This window comes from Rhinatrema bivittatum, chromosome 7 (genome assembly GCF_901001135.1).
Source record: "Rhinatrema bivittatum chromosome 7, aRhiBiv1.1, whole genome shotgun sequence".
In the NCBI taxonomy this organism is placed as follows: Eukaryota; Metazoa; Chordata; class Amphibia; order Gymnophiona; family Rhinatrematidae; genus Rhinatrema; species Rhinatrema bivittatum.
The window spans coordinates 86,685,327-86,702,243 of NC_042621.1; the positions used below are offsets into that span (position 1 = coordinate 86,685,327).

At 49.4% G+C, this 16,917-nt stretch overlaps 1 protein-coding gene across 3 annotated transcripts in view; it reads left to right on the top strand.

Annotated features, from left to right (window-relative positions):
* Positions 1 to 16,917, top strand: part of PIEZO1 (piezo type mechanosensitive ion channel component 1) — a 203,736-nt gene that overhangs the window by 77,793 nt on the left and 109,026 nt on the right. For all 3 annotated transcript variants that reach the window (XM_029608624.1, XM_029608626.1, XM_029608625.1), the window contains exons 6-9: positions 3,849 to 4,032; positions 4,953 to 5,166; positions 13,864 to 14,035; positions 14,423 to 14,524. In XM_029608624.1, the coding sequence (XP_029464484.1) occupies positions 3,849 to 4,032; positions 4,953 to 5,166; positions 13,864 to 14,035; positions 14,423 to 14,524 (672 nt within the window). The remainder of the gene's footprint in view (positions 1 to 3,848; positions 4,033 to 4,952; positions 5,167 to 13,863; positions 14,036 to 14,422; positions 14,525 to 16,917) is intronic.

A 16,917-nucleotide genomic window follows, 5' to 3' on the forward strand; every position in this document is an offset into this window, starting at 1 on the left:
GTGTGAGAAGCTTGCACTGCTGCTGCCTGTTGTACTCGCTCTGTGGCAGGGCAGTGTGTGTGTGTGTGTGAGACGCTTGCACTGCTGCTGCCTGTTCTGTACCTGCTCTGTGGATAAATGGAGGACGTCAGTTTCCACTGCTGTCAGTACATTTCACGAGCAGCGCCTTTTTTTCTGGCATGGAAGTGTAAATGCTTAAAGCAGATGGAATGTTTGCTGGAGGAGCTGTGCAGACGGGAGGCGGCTTCTCGTTAGCTGAGGTGCAGTAGCGAGCTGCCCCAGCCCCCCTGACAGAGGCGGTGGATCGGGGCCACTTTTCTGCGCAGCTGGTCTCAGATGCGTAATCTCATGCAGCCTGCCCGGTTATATTCCCGTCCACGCTGCAAGGAATCGGGCTGCATCAGCTTGGCCACTTGCAGGATACCGCTCCTGATCCAGGACATGCTCTTTGCTTCTCTGCAACCCTGGGTTAGATGAGCATTAATTTCCAACATCCCTCCTCCAAATCTAAAGGGCTCTCCAGTTAACGGGGCTGCTGCCAGGACATTCAGCCTTCTTAGCTCCCTGCGCCCTTTTTGGGACAATACCCAGCTGACACCAGCCCAGTTAGTTTTAGGGGAGTTGTAGCTTGCGGGTACCAGTGTTGTTACCCCACAGCCTGCGGTGCTGCTAGATGGTGCTTCCTTTCTCCCACTCATGTTTTCTGCTTATCACCAGCTCTTGAGGAGAACAGACCCACTGGTCACGTGGCTTAATGGGAAGGAGCCAGCTTGGATTCAGGAAGGGGGAAGTCTTGCATTACCAATCTATTAAGAGTTTTGTGTAGGTGTAAGGGAACATGTGGATAAGGCCAAGCCAATTGATAAAGGGCCCAGTATTCAAAATTAAATGTTTGTTTATTTAAGTTAAGCGGATAGGCTATGCTGCAGGATATGCACGTACAAGTTTCTATTTAGCTGGCTAAGTTAGGCCCGCTCTATAGCTTGGAGAAGAGATGACAGAGAGGATCTTTGATAGGCACCTATAAAATCTTGAGTGGAGTGGAAGTGATAAATAAATAGTACTAGGACCAGGGGACACGTCATGAAAACTGACAACTAGCAGACTTAAAACAAATAGGGAGTGTTTTTTTTTTTCCACTCAGTACACAACGAAGCTGTGGAATTTGTTGCTGGAGGATGCAGTGAAGGAGACGAGCTTAGCGGGGTTTAAAAGGGGTGAGGAAAAGTCCATAACACATTATTAGCCAGGTAGGCTTGGGGAAGGACGGTGCTTATCCCTGGGAATCAGCAACAAAGACTGGATCTATTCTTTGGGATCCTGCTGGAATTGGTCACTGCCAGAGACAGGATGCTGGGTGCGATGGACCTTTTTGGTCCGACCCGGCATGGCACATCTTAACCCTACTCCTTAACGTGCTCTTCTCTATCTGTCTCGTGTGTCTGGATTCTGTCCCAGCCTGGTTATTCCCTCTTGGTAGGAAGAATTTCCTCATGTATATCCTCCAATTTGATATCATGATTATTGTACTTATTGCTTTGCCTCTTGGGGGCCAGTTGTCTGGTGTGTGCATGATTGCTGTTGGCCTTTCTTGCAGGTCTGGCTCGTAGCACGGTGGTGTGGGATGTGCAGCTGGCGTGAGGGGTTAGGACTGGAAAAAGTGACTGAGGAAAGCTTGCTTTGCAGTAAGGCGTTTCTGGGCCTGTCTTTGGGGGGGGGGGGGATCCTGTTTATCGTAGCTGGATCTGAACCCGGAGCCCAGGCAGTGCCAGGATGAAATTAGACCAGCGTGAGATGCAGAAGTCGGCCATGTGAGGCAGGATCAACATAAAGATATGTCGGAAAAGCACTCAGCAAGCCCAGCTCCTCTGCAGTGCCAGGAAGAGGCGGGGAAGGGCGCCTTTTACTGAACTTTTCCAAAGCAGTAACTGCAAAGAGCCAGAGGGAAAGGAGCCAGCAGACCTCTGCACGTGTGCCCCTTCCCCAGGGCGAGGATCTCTGAAATCTAAACTTCTCGCTGCCTGACCTCCAGTGCATCTTTCTTTTTCTTTTTTTTAATGAAAATTCTTGGCTGACATTTCCGAAAGTGTTCTTGGTTTCCTCTAAATCCCCACAAACACGAAATTACCCAAAGGTGAACAGGGCGGACTTCATTTGTTTCAAACCCTTTTTTTTAATGAGAAAACGTTTTCAGACTGTTTATCACTGTTACAAGCACATCAGTGCTGCAAAGCGACATCCTCCACTCCCTGAAGCGCTGAAGGGACGCGTTCCCCGTTCACGTATTCGGTAGCAGAAAACTTTTCCTGGCGTCTTATTTTTAACTCTAAGGGGGGGGGGGGGGGTTGAATGAGCCCAGGTTTGTACGCAGTAGGGTCAATGGTCAAGACTTCATCTTTAGCTCCTGTTCTGCTCTGCTCATAAGGTTTGGGGTTTTTTTTTACATTTGGGCTCACTCGGTCCAATCGATGCCCTTTTGTATTTTTGCCAGTCTAGCCACGTACTTTTATAAAGTTGTCCGAGCGTACACGGCGTGTTAAAAGCAATATTTATTCAGCTCTCTTTTGGTTTCTTCTGATCTGGCGGGCAGATAACAGAAGCTGCGTGCACATAAGAGATTTTGTGGCAGGTGCGAGGTGTTGGCTGGAGGCTTGACTGGTTTCTGCAGGTGTGCTCTGGAGACAGGTACGCCATGGCCCCCCGCCCCCCTTCCCCGTCACCTGGGCTCATGCTTTGAAGGCGCCACATTCTTCCCCAAGGAGGGGGGTGGGAGGGGGGGTCTCCTTGGTGCGTCTGTTCGGAAATTTGCCATCATGTTCCAAGCATGCAAAAAGCTTCTCCCTCCACATAATTGCTGCCTTTTATTGTTGCAAGAGGGTTTCTGACCCTGGGTGGTGATATTTCAAAGGGGGGGGGAATCATTTTTCCATCCGGCTGATTATTAGGTGGGGGGAGGGGGGCAGTGTCTCGCACGTGCGTGCTCTTTCCACTTTTCTCTTCTGTCTGGCCCCTTGGAGCTTCACATCATGTCCCCCCCACACCCCCCCCTTGCTATAAAAAATAAATAAATAAATAAATAAAAATTCTTGCCCTTGAAACGGGTTTCCTTCTTATGCCTTTAACATACCTCCCCTCAGGAAGGCGAGGAAGGACCTCAAAATCTGGCTGAGAGAAAGGGGAGCAGCCGTCCTAGGGACAGTCAGTTTGCAGGAATTTCGGCTTGCACGTGGCGTGTGTGCTGCAGGCGACGGGGCGCCCAGCAGACGTTTGCAGCCCTGCTGTGCCGGAGTTGAAAATTCCAAGCTCTCCAGCATAAGCGCTCACAAGGCAGAGTTTAAAATTCCCCCAACGGCTTCCTGCATGAATTCTGGCTAAATGCGGACTGCAAAATCAGCTTTGTAATTACAGCCTGGGGAAGAGTCACGTGAAACCAGAATCCTGCCGTGGGCCTGTGCTTAAGAGAACTCGCAGCACTGCTTGCCTGCTCCTTACCACTTCCTCCTTAATCAGGATTAGGCCTCCTTTTGGGTTACAGCACTGCAGGCCTTTACATGCTATTACCTGGGGGTTTTATATACCCTTCCCCACCAAGCCCAACAATTGCATTGATGATCCGGGGCCGGTCTGCAGAGAGCTGTACATCAGCATTGATGGTGGGGGACGGCGGCTTCACAACTTTAAAATAATGCACCGTGTAAGAGAGAGAGGGGAGGCTAGTGGAATCCCTTCCCCAATGAGCTGAGCAAACCACCAGCGTGTATTTTAAAAACATGTTTGTATGCATGCGTGCGCCGACCCGCGCACACACATATGGTTCGCTGACATCCTGCTACTCTTGTGTCTTGCAGTATGAGGATCAGGCGCAGGCAGAGCTCAAGCAGCAGAGTGGAACAGACTGCGATGAGGACGACGAAGAAGAATCTGTGGCAGCAAAGCAATCGGCCCGGCTGACGGCCCGGCTGCGGGTGACTGCGAACAAGCTGCTGAAGGCCATGGGGCAGTCTCTAGCCATCCTCCTCCTGGCTCTCGCAGGTGGTGTATAAAGTGCGGTAGCCCTGGTGCTTCCTCGCATGTATAGCAGATGTGCAACGAGCGTTTAGCTTGCCGTTCGTGATGTGCAGAAGTTCCCCAGACGTAGCTGAGAGCTCAGGAATTCCCTGGCCCCCCTAGTGAAGAGAGCTCGTCTTCCTCAGAGCTGAAGAGAAAGTGTTACTGGTGTTAGAAGTGGGTGCTTCCAAGAGGACAGCTGGTCCTGCTTTCTACAGAGAAAATTGTAGCAGATCTCTCTCCGTCCACTTTCTAAATATGTATGCCATAGCGACAGATCCAGGATGCTAGAAGAGACCGTGAATAGCCAAGGCTGCTTTGAGGAAGTTGTCTTGGGACACTAGAGTGTTTTGGGGTGTGATAAACAGAAGGGATTAAGTGTATTCAGCAGAACCAAATCCTGTAATGCCATTTGTACACATCTAGAGAGACTGCTAACTGCTCTTCTTCCCAGATCTCTTCAAACACTCTGGCTGTGTTGACAGATGATGCATTGGTTAACAGTGTTGATGGATGGTGTGCTAATGGACGATGGTGCTGAGTAATGCAATGGATGGCGGTGGTGATGGATGGCACACGCTATGATGGTTGACACTGGTGATGGATGACATACTGGTTAGTGGTGGTGAAGAGCATGCTGGTTGACACTGGTGATGGATGGAAGGCAGTGGCGTTGTGTATTGTGCTGGTTGATCATTTTGAAGATTATTGCAATGATTGATAGTGTAGATGGATGGTGCGCTGGCTGGCAGTGTTGACATATGACATGCTGGGTCATGAAGATGATGGGTGATGGATGGAGCTGGTTCTTAGTATTGATGGATGCTGCTCTGACAGTGGTGACTGAAGATGTCTTGCATAGTAATGTTAATCTGTTGAATAATCATGTCTCTCTTCTGACAAAGGTATCACTGTCCCGTCTGCTTTTTCCGGCGCCTATTACCTTCTCTTCATTGGCATTTGCACATGGTGGGCATGTCACTTCCCCATTAGTCATTTGGGCTTCAATGCGCTGTGTGTGATGGTGGCGTTCTTTGCTGGGGGTCACCTGATCTGCCTCTATAGCTACCAGACACCTTTCATACAGCAGATATTTCCACCAGAGAGCATTTTGGCAAGGTAAGAGCGCTGCATGTATGCTTGGCATGTGATAATTATTCATTTGTGTAGTAATTTTGCGGTAAATGCTGTTCAGGTTAGTGGGGATGTGCACCGTAGACCTTTATAACCTAATTTGGCTCTTCCTGTGTGGGACTGGTTTCGGGGACATCTTTCCAGTAGCTAAATACAGCTCAAGCCTCTTTTTCAGTGCATGGAAGGGGGAGGTAAAAGAAGAGCTAAGAATTTTGGCAAAGGGGGCAGAAGGTAGGAGTAGCAGCAGTGTTCCCAGCAAAATCAAAGTCCCTGTCTCACAAAGAGCTTTGTAGCAGCGCAGAGCTGCAAACCACAAAGAGCCGGTGACTCTAACACAAAGGTGTCCAGAGAGAGAGAGGGACACAATGAAGTGGTGTGTGAGCCGCCCAAGGCCTTCATGTGGCTTGTGTATACTTGGTGACGACATTGCTGGCTTCTTATTGAGCAAACACCTGCAGGCGTGGTTCCTACCAGCATTGCCACGAATCCTAGGAAGGGAAATAAAAGGACAATAGACTAGAGCTGTGAAACTGGATGATTGCAGGGTTGATTTTTGTCTGCCCCTTGACCTTGACATTGACACATTTATAGACCACTCGAGATCAAGTTTAAGGCGCTTAACGAAGTAATAGAGACAAAAAAGAAATACAGTCAAACAAGCAAAACCTATTCATCAGCCTCTCTGAATTCTCCTGCAAGGCTGTTCCTTTTCCTGCATACACAGTTTCTGAAGTGACTGCCAGCCATGCTTAGAGTTTCCTGGCTTGAAAACTGAAACAGCGTTTCGCTGATCCAGTCACTCTTCAACTAGTTCATATGCCTGGCTAGCGAATCGGATGAAAGGTGTGGAGGTACTAGGCCTGACAGTCTACAGTTTATAGTTTATTAAAATGTATGAATTGCCAAATTGTACAAGACTCTAGGCGATTTACAATAAAAACATAAAAAACATTCTCAGAGGACAGCAGGATGTTAGTCCTCACATATGGGTGACATCAGATGGAGCCCCAATGTGGAAAACTTCTGTCACAGTTTCTAGAACTTTCACTAGGCACACTGAGCGTGCTCAGCATGCCCTATACCACACGTACATGTGGGACCCTCCCCAGTCTCCCTTTTCCCATGGAGCTCTAAGTTTTACAGTGTGAGGGAGCTCACTTTGGCTGTTTTTTGGTCTTGTAGAAAACTTTGTTTTTCTCCTGTTTTTTGCAGGATTTTTTTCATTGTTATATTGCTAGGTCCTTCTCGGTGCCCTCACTTAGTGTCTCCTAGTCGGGGTTTTTGGCGATTCGGGTAAGTTTAGTTTCGCGGTAGATTTCCCCCATGGCGGCATGGGCCACTGACGTCCCTCTGCCATAGTCTTCCGTTAGTGCCCTTTTGTTTCATCCATCATGGCCATGTCTGGCATTTGGAGATGTTCCTAGTGCCGAACACCATGTCCATTACGGATCCGCATAAGACAAGGGCATCGCATGACGTCCGGGGTTGCCACTTCTGTGCCCAGATGACCCCGAAGGGACGTCAACTTGACTTGACAAGATGGAGCAGCTCTTTAGGTCAAAGAAGTCTGAGCCATCGGCATCAGCCTTGAAAGACCAAGGAGCTGCACCAATGGACACCAAGCCATTGACATCAGTGGGACCATCGATTCCATTGATGTCGCTGGTGGACAGGGGCGCCGGAGACTGACCATTGTTGATCTCCTCCAGGCTGAGGATGTCGGGATCATCTGTCTCGTCTCTGGGGAAGGATTGGGCTGAGCATTGAGGGAAGCTGAAGAAGGATCTGCACCGGTCCCAGTCAGTGCACGGTGCCAAGCACGGGGATGCACCAGCTTTTGCTGCAATACCCACTAAGCGACCCTGCAATGAGGAGTGTCAATCCTCCATTGGTGCCGGGGTCCGTGATGGTATCTATTGGTACTAATGCCAGTCACCGATCCACCTCCAGGGTCCAAAGAAGATCTGGCTGCTATTCCTTCTCCCAGTCAGTCTTGGCATTGGCAGCGTTCGAGGAGGAACTGGAGCGTTGAGTCCAGCTAGCGGTGGACCGGGCACTGCAGGGTTTTGGTCCTGTGGCACAGATGGCACCGGAACCAGTTCCGGTGCCACCCGTCCTCATACCGGTTCTGTAGAGTCTGTATGCTCACTGGTACAGTTGCATCCGTTCCCAGGATAGCATCTGTGCCCGGCGGGACACTGAGACTCCCCCTACTGGTCATCGCTGGTTCCTTCTCCAAGGAAGCTTCACAGATGCGTGCCGCTGCCGTCCAGTTCCACCGGTGCTTGCACCTCTGGAAGTAGGCTGAACACCTAGGGGACCCATCCCCTGTTGCCTTCAGTGAGGATGAGAAACCCTATGACCCTCGGGGGCAATAACGTTTTGGAGTCATCCTCCAAGGGTGCTGAGGGCCTCCGTTCAGACTCTTCTCCTCCAGAGGAGTGAAGGAAGTCTCCACCTGAGGAGTTGACCTTTGCAAGGTTTGTCAAGGTGATGGCGGAAGCCATCCCTTTTCAGCTATTAATGGAGAAGGATACCAGGCACAAAATGCTCGAGATCCTCCAGTTCATGGAGCTTCCTAAGGAGATTGTGGCAGTCCCGGTACAGGAGATCCTTAAGGAGCTGCTGCTGAGGATATGGGAACATCTCCTCATAGTGCCTCCCGTCAATAAAAAGGCAGTCGGGGGTCTACCTCATCCAGAAGGCTGCCGGATTCGATAAACCTCAGTTGCTCCATCAGTTGGTGGTGGTCGAATCTGTCCTCAAGAGGGCAAGCACTCTCAGACTCATTCCTCAGCACCCCCAGGGAAGGACCAGAGATTGATGGATGCTCTTGGAAAGAAAGTATTTAAAGGTGTCATGCTTATTGCCTGCATTCCCACTTACCCAGGTCTACATGAGCCAGTACTCCCGTGACATCTGGAAGCAAGTGCAGGAGGTGGCTAAGCAGCTGCAGGACACCTTCATGTTGCTGATGCATAAGGGCCTGGAATGCGGAAAACACAAGGTCTGTATGACCTACGAAGTTTTCGAGATGGCATTGAGAGTCTTTTGCAGCGGGAATCAGTGCCCGCAGAATGGCATGGCTGTGGACCTCAGATCTCCAGGAACAACTCACTAATGTGCTGTGTACTGGAGAGAATCTCTTCGTATATAGGATGAGAGATGCTGTGGCCCAACTTCAAGACTACCATGAGACCCTCCAACAACTCTCCACCATAATTCAGACTCATTGACCTCATCTGGGAGGCCAGCGAGACCAGGACCAAGGAAGTCTTTTGCCAAAGGAAATACTATCCTCTGCCTCCTTGTTCCCGTTAACACCATCGGGCCTCCCACGGCCATCCCAAGTAGTAGAGAGCCCCCAAGCCCCAGTTGGCTCCTCAGTCAACTCCGGGGATGGGGTTTTGACTGGGCCATAGGGAGCATAAGCCAGTTGCCCATATCTGGAATGATGGATCCTCTGATCAGAGGCAGGCTTTGGTTCTTTGCGAACCAGTGGTCCAGTATAACCTCGGACCAGTGGCTTCTGTCCATCATTTGCCAAGGGTACCAATTGAATCTATTGGGTGTCCTGCCAAATTGCCCTCCATTCCCATATTGGGGTCCGGTAGCACATCAGGAGGTACTACTAGTGGAGCTCTCCTCCCTCTTAACGGCCAGAGTGGTCGAGCCTGTAGCACAAGGGCAAAGAGGGCGGGGATTCTACGCCAGGTACTTACTGATTCCAAAGAGAACAGTAGGACTCCATCCCATCCTAGACCTAAGAGCCTTGAACATGTTTTTAAAAAAAGAAAATTCAAGATGGTTTTCCTGGGCACCTTGATTTCCCCCCCCCCCCTTTTTTTTGCAAAAATGGAACTGGCTATGCTCCCTCGACCTAAAGGATGCATTCACTCATATTGAGATCTTCCCCAGTCATAGTAAGTATCTCCGATTTGTCGAGGGAAAACAGCACTTCCAGTAATGGGTGTTGCTGTTCAGGCTTGCGTCAGCCTTATGGGTCTTCACAAAATGCCTGTCCGTGGTAGCGGTGCACCTCTGCAGGCTGGAAGTGCATGTTTTTGCCATATCTGGATGATTGGCTGGTCAAGAGCATGTCTCAGGCAGGGGCCACCAGGTCCATGTGCTTGACCATCCAGATATTGATGTCACTAGGGTTCGTTCTTAACTACCAGAAGTCCCATCTTAGTCTGGCACTTTAGTTGGACTTCATAAGAGCCCTGCTAGACACGGCTCAGGCCAAGGTCTTCCTTCCTCGCCAGCGGGCCGTCATCTTGATAACCATCATGGCAGAGATCCAACAGAGCCAACAGGTGTCAGCCTGGTATATGTTGAGGTTGTTGGGCCATATGGCCACAACCGTCAGTGTCACTCCCTAGGCATGTTTACACATGCGCAAAGCTCAATGGTCCCTGAGGTTGCAGTGAAGCCGGGCCACTCAGAGCCTCCAGGATTGCATCTCTCTGGGCCTCATTGTCCTAGCGACAGGTACTTTCAAATATGGAACAAGGGATCTTGTTTCGAAGTCTCCCTACCCAAACTGTCCTAACCACGGATGTATCCACCCTGGAGTGGGGAGCTCATGTAGATGGGCTTAGCACTCAGGGTCTCTAGTCTGCCCAGGAACTCTGTGGTCAAATCAACTTCCTATTACTTTGGGTGATCAGGTACTCACTATGGACTTTCAGAGATCGGCTGTCCAACAAAGTTGTCCTGATCCACACTGACCACCAAGTAGCTATGTGATAGGTCAACAAGCAGGGAGGCACGGGATCATACCTTCTGTGTCAGGAAGCAGTTCAGATCTGATCATGGGGCCCTGTCTCAAGGGATCATGCTCAGGGCCATGTACTTGGCTGGGACGGAGAATGTGGTAGCGGACGGGCTGAGTCGAGCCATCTGACTCCATGAGTGGTCACTGGACCAGGGGGTAGCAAATTGAATATTTAGTCTCTAGGGGAGCTTGGATGTAGATCTCTTTGCAACCGCTGCAACATGAAGGTGCCTTGATTCTGCTTTCTGTACAAGTCAGACGGCAAACCAGCCTCTGATGCCTTCATCCATCATTGGGGCAAGGGTCTTCTGTATGTGTAACCTCCAATTCCCTTAGTAGCAAAGACTCTCTTGTAGCTTTGTGAGGACCTGGGGTTATGAGCCTCCTAGCCCCTCATTGGCCGAGACAGGTCTGGTTTCCACTCCTGCGGAAGCTGTCTATCCGGACACCGATTAGTCTAGGGACTTCCCCAGATCTCATCATGCAAGATCAAGGCAAACTGTGGCATCCCAACCTCCAAGCCCTCTCGCTCAAAAGCCTGGATGTTAAGAAGTTAATCCTGCAGCTTTTTGATCTTTCAGAGGATGTTTCTAGGGTCCTGATGGCTTCTAGAAAATCTTCCACTAGAAAGTCCTATGGACTGAAGTGGAGGAGGTTTTCCTTGTGGTATGAGCAGAAGGCTCTAGATCCGTGCTCCTGCCCTATGCAAAAATTGTTTATCTCCTACACCTATTGGCGGCTGGCTTAAAAACCAACTCCATTAGAGTTCATCTCAGTGCAATTGGCACATACCACCAAACTGTAGATGGTATGGCCATTTCTATACAGCCTTTAGTTATACGTTTTATGTGGGGCCTGCTTCAATTGAAGCCGCCTCTAAGGCCTCCTGCTGTGTCTTGGGACCTCAACGTGATGCTAGCTCAGCTGATGAAAGCTCCTTTTTGAGCTGCTGCGCACCTGTTGCCTGAAGTACCTCACCTGGAAGGTCATATTTTTGGTGGTGGTCACTTTGGTGCGCAGGGTCAGTGAACTCCAGGCCTTAGTGACTTATCCACTTTATACTAAGTTTTATCATGACAGTGTGGTATTGCATATGCACCTTACGTTCCTGACTAAGTTGGTGACTGATTTCCATTTTAATCAGTCAATTGTCCTGCCAATATTCTTTCCCAGGCCCCATTCGCATCAAGGCGAACAAGCACTGCATAGTTTGGCCTGCAAGTGAGCCTGAGCCTTGGCCTTCTGTCTGGAGTGGACAGAAGCCCATGGATAGTCCACCCAACTTTTTGTTTCTTTTGACAAGAATAGGTTGGTTGTTGCTGTTGCTAAACACACTATCTATCCAATTGGCTAGCAGATTACATCACCTTCTGTTATGCCCAGGTGGGATTGCATCTTGGGGGTCATGTCAAGGCTCATTCTGTCAGAGCCATGGCAACATCGGTGGTCCACTTGCGAGCAATTCCCATGAAAGAGATCGGCAAGGCTGCAACATGAAGTTCCCTCCACAAATTCACATTTCATTATTGTCTGGATAGGGATGGCCAAAGTGACAGTAGGTTCGGCCAGTCTGTCCTTCGGAACCTGTTTGAGGTGTAGAACCCAATTCTCCCGCCTGGGGCCCATTGTTTGGGTTCAGGCTGTCTCTCACTCTGTTACTAACAGCACCATTGTTGTTCCTGTTGGCACCTGGTTAGATATCTGTTGGTCCCCTTTTGTGTTGGAGAGCAGTCTGTAGCCAGGGATTCATCCATTTGTGAGGATGACCATCCTGCTTGTCCTCGGAGAAAGCAGAGTTGCTCACTTGTAACAGGTGTTCTCTAAGGCAGCAGGATGTTAGTCCTCCATAAAACCCTCGTGCCATCCCGTGGAGTTGGGTTTCTCCTATTTTTTTTATTTTAATCATAATTCTGTATTGCAAGACTGGAGGGGGGACCCCACATGGCCATGTGATTTAGGGCATTGCTGGGCATGCTCAGTGTGCCTAGTCAAAGTTCTAAACACTTTGACATAAGTTTTCCGCATTGGGGCTCCATCTAATTATGTCACCCATGTGTGAGGACTAACATCTTGTTGTCCTCGGAGAGCACCTGTTACAGGTAAGCAACTCTGCTTTCACTGACTAATGAACAGAATTAAAGGCTTGGGTGTGCCAGGCCTGACTAGTGAATAGGATGAAAGGCTTCAAGGTGTGAGGCCTGGCTAGTGAATAGGGTGAGATTTAGGTTTTTGCAGCGCAACGGTAGCTATCTGTTGTTGCAGTAAAAAAAAAAAAACCGGGAGGCCATTAATGAGGAAATGATATGGATGGGCACTGTCTGAAATTCTGAGAACACAACAACCAACCTCTGCAGTGAATGGAGGTGGGGTCTGAAACCTGCTTGATATCTCATTGGCTTCCCTGAGGACACTGACCTCATTTAGGGAGCATCCCTCGGACAATGGCCATCTTCCCAATTAAACACTTTTATAACTGCAGCATCCACTTGCAAGCCCTCTGTTTGGTTGAACAGTTTTGGAAGGTTTCTGGACGTGGGGGGAGGCTGGAGCCATGCCCCTGAGGCCGCTGTGAGCCCCTCCTCTCCTGGCTTGAGGATAATGAGGCTGGTCTTTGGGGCAGCGGCAGCAGAAGCAGTAGTCTGTGCATGCAGGGGCTCTGCAAGGAAGATTCCTCTCCCTGATATGCAGGTACCCCACCGGGGGGGCCTTACGCTCTCCCCCCCTGCAGTAATTACACTCTGCCTCATTCTTATTTTATTGGAGGGGAGGGGAGGTGGATGGAAGGGACTCTGCAGTTTCCTCCTCCTCCTTTTGGGCTTCCAATTCAGTCAGAACCAGGGCTGGGATCTGGCACTGTGAGTCTTCATAACTACTCGGGGATATTTTTTCTTGTTTAAACATCTTCCCCACAACTTTAGTCCAGCCATGGTCATCTTCCGGGGTCCACGCCGGACTCTAAAATCACGGGCCCTAAGCCTGGTCACTAAGAGCCACCAGTAACTGATGGCTGGGACTCCCTCTGCCCAGGGGCTGCCTGCACAGTATCCCAGGGAGCAGCCGCCTAACCTGGAACTTAAACTCTGGTCCTCCACATGCCAGCGCATCACCCTTCCTCCGAGATGCTGGGCCAATCCTTAAATTAAATTGGGTTTCGTTTCGTTTATTTAAGGATAATGTTACTTTTACTCTACAGTTCTCTGTGCCTGCAGGTTGATGTCCATATTTATTTATTTATTTATTTCGTGATTTTTTTTATACACAGCGGCACGTTAATAACATCACCTCGGTTTACAATAAACAATAAATCAGCAACAAGCTTTACAGTCAATAAGAATTCAGGTGTACATAAAAATATCAATTAAGAATAAATTAAGAACCAATTAAGAACAATTAACAAATAAACTAATGATAAACATATTCTATAGATAATGGCGTGTCTAATAACGGGGAGGAAAGAGCCCGATCAAGTAAAATTTAGCAGCGGGGAATAAATAAATTGGCGTGTGGCATTGGATCAGAGAAAATAAGCAATAACTGGCATTTCAGGAAAAGAGATGGTCATATGTTATAATGAATCTTTGGGTTCCGTATCCCTGTATGACTCGTGCACCTGTTCCCTAGAACCAGAATATATGTGGACAACCTGTGACTGGATTAAATGCAGGCTTGTCCCTGGATGGCCGGATTATATGTGGCTCTTCTGTGCCCAGATTATATGTAATAAAGTAACCAGAATACACTTGGGCTGCCTTCTGTGTTTAGATTACATGTGGGTCCATCCCCGTGTGATTTGGAGTACATGTGGGTTTCTTCCCGTCTGACTGTATTACGTGTGGGTCTATCTCTGTGTGACTGGATTTCCCGTGGACTTGTCCTTATGTGACAGTTTGATTCCATTTTTGCAGAGTATTTGGGTTAAAGGACATAATTCAGAGCACAAACTGTACAAGTCAAGATGAGCTTGTCCTGAACATGAGCCATGATTGGCCGGTATACGTGAACCCCGGCATCTTACTGCTGCTCTACCTCACCATGACCTCGCTGCTGAAACTGAGGAAAGCTGTTGCCCATGGACAGGTGAGGATAGAGAACTCGAAGTTGCAGAAATCTGAAAAATCTGCTCAGGTCTCCCTAACCTCTGACTGGGCGGTTCCCCATGAGTGGGGGTCTCCTCTGACTGGATGATTCCCCAGGAGCTGCGTCTCCCCTAACCTCTGACTGGGTGGTTCCCCATGAGTGGGGGTCTCCCCTAACCTCTAACTGGGCGGTTCCCCATGAGCTGGGTCTCTCTTAACCTCTGACTGAGAGGTTCCCCATGAGTGGGGGTCTCCCCTAACTCTGACTGGGCGGTTCCCTATGAGCTGGGTCTCCCCTAACTCTGACTGGGCGGTTCCCCATGAGCGGGGGTCTGCTATTACCTGTTGCCTCACATGTGCGCGATTCTGCTCTGTTGCTCTTATTTAGAGAGATGTTGCTGATCACAATGAGCTCTCCAGTCTTGTGAGCACGCAGCTGGCGGTGGAGCTAATACCACTGGAAAGAAACAGAAAGGCTGAAGAAAGCAAGGTGAGGAATGGTCAGTCAGTACAGGCTGGTCCCACAATCAGGGGCGCACGCAGGAAGTGCTGAGAACAGGGAGCGGGCACGCTGCCTTTGCCTCTCATGCATTTAAGCATCAGCACTTGCAAAACAGTTTGTAGATAATTCAGATGCCAGTTAACACAGACAGCTCATTAACATCTTCCTGTTTTTTGGGTGTTAGTGAGCTGCATGCAGCATGGATGCTTGATTTATTTTTTTTTTCCATGCCGGGAGTAAAAAAAAATTGGTTAAGCCTCTCCATTTATCCCGAAAATCATCAATCACAGCAGTAATTGAGAACGTAAAAGAGCATCTGCTGACAGCAGCAGCGGAAGTCTGGATGCTTCTGTGCTGCCCACGAGATCCTAATGGGAATCCTGCCGGGCCATCGCAGAGCCACGGGAGCCGACCGAATCTCCGCGCAGCAAGAGCTGGGAGCACGGGCTTCCAGCGCCGAGGCGGAACCGGCCGTGCATACCGAGGACAGCGGGGAGCGCCAGCGTCTTGTTGAAGTCCCTGCTCCCATGAGGACCCTGATGGCTCTTAAGAGCAGAAACGTCGGCGTGCCGGCCGGCACTGGAAGGAGGGAGACCCGGGCTGTGACTGAGCAGTGAGAGGGACTGGTTTAAAGCGATGGGTCGTGGGCAGTCCCGTCGCTACGATCCCCTAATGTCGATCGAAGAGAGAAGTCTCCGCTGTGCTGGCAGAGAGAGAGAGCTCGTGTACAAATGCAGCCGGATGGAGGAATCCCATACTGTGGCTGCTTAAATCTCATATCCCCCAGGGGTGAAATTATCATCTAATTTAATCCATGATTAGACTTCCTTTGCACCTGCTGATTATTTCTACGGGAATTAAAATGCCTTGTGGGAAAAGGACTTCTGGTTTGAATCAGCTGACCGTGAGTTTTTTTTTTGTGATTCCCAGTCTACATAGTTCATGGGAGGTGAGGCATTTTTCTTATCTGTGTGCCTGGACTGTAAGCTCCAGGGAGCAGGGACAGTCTTTTGTACATGTATGTCTGTGTGCAGTGCGGCACACACGGCGCTGCTGAAGTGATGAGTAACAGTACTGACTCAGAGCAAACTGGGGAAAGGAAAACAGATCCCATGGCTGAGATGACTACGAAAGCAGATATAACCTTATTTATTTATTTATTTTTGGTTTTTATATACCGGAAGTTCCTGTATACAATACATATCACTCCGGTTCACATTTAACATGGATAACTATCGCCGGGGAGGCGGTTTACATGGAACATATTGTGAATAATGAACGGGTAATCTATAATAAACTACAAGCTATTATGAAACAACTTATGAATGAAGGAAGTGAAAACAGAACTAAGCTGAGTGAAATGGACGAGGCTCACCCTTTCTGAGCTAGCAAGGGGATGTGACCAGTCGGAATAGAAAGTAGAGAAGCAGGCTGACAACCCCACCGAACCGCAGCCAAAACCTGCAGAGGACCAAGCCAGTGAAGTGGGTGAGAAGGAAAAATATCCACGTTTGGGGATCCCCTAGATGCTGACTGTACTGCCAGGACCCCTGGTGCAAAATATTCTGCAAGCAAGTCTTAAATACCAGGGATGGCCAACCCTGCAGACTGAGAAGGTGATGGCGCTTGCAGAGATCCTGCTGAGGAGAAGATCGCGGCCAACAGGAGACCTCAAGAGATTTCTCTCAGCTGCAAGGACAGTGGGACCGAAATTTACAGAGATCTTTCAACCTTGATCCTGCAGAAGAAGGAGGTGATTTCCATAACTACAAAGATGGCACAAGATGGAGATGGGGCCCATCTGTTGAGTCTGTCCTTCAGCATCAGCGCTGCAACCGTGGCCACTCTGTGGGGAATCTGAAGATTGCCCCCACAATGCCCAATAGGAGAGAGCAACAGCAGAAAAACCACAATTGGCTCATCAGTTCACCCACTTATTCTGGGCACACTACAAGGCTGCAGGTTGTTGAGCCTGTTTGCAGATTTCCCCCACCGTAGGGCCCACGGTTTGCAGCAGATTTAGGTTCTCGTACAAATCTCCTGGGTTGGGGGCTTCGGCAAGCTGCCCTCCCTATCTGCAGTGCACGCCTCTTCGTGCAGAGGACTGAGTGGAGGCGTTCCTGGGGACGGCTTTGCATGTACACGCATCTTTGAATTTTTCAAAGTGTGCAATAAACATTCATGGAAAATTTCTGCAGGTAATAGAGCGGTGTAGCTTGGACTTTGGGATTTGATGGGATAGTCTTCAAAACAGATGTGTGTGTGTGTATAATTGGTGGATCTTGTGTGCATATTTCCGACTTTTGTCTGCACCATGTAACAAAATTACCATCAAAAGGAGCAGATCAGTACTTGCTGTCTCTCAAAATCTGCCACATTCC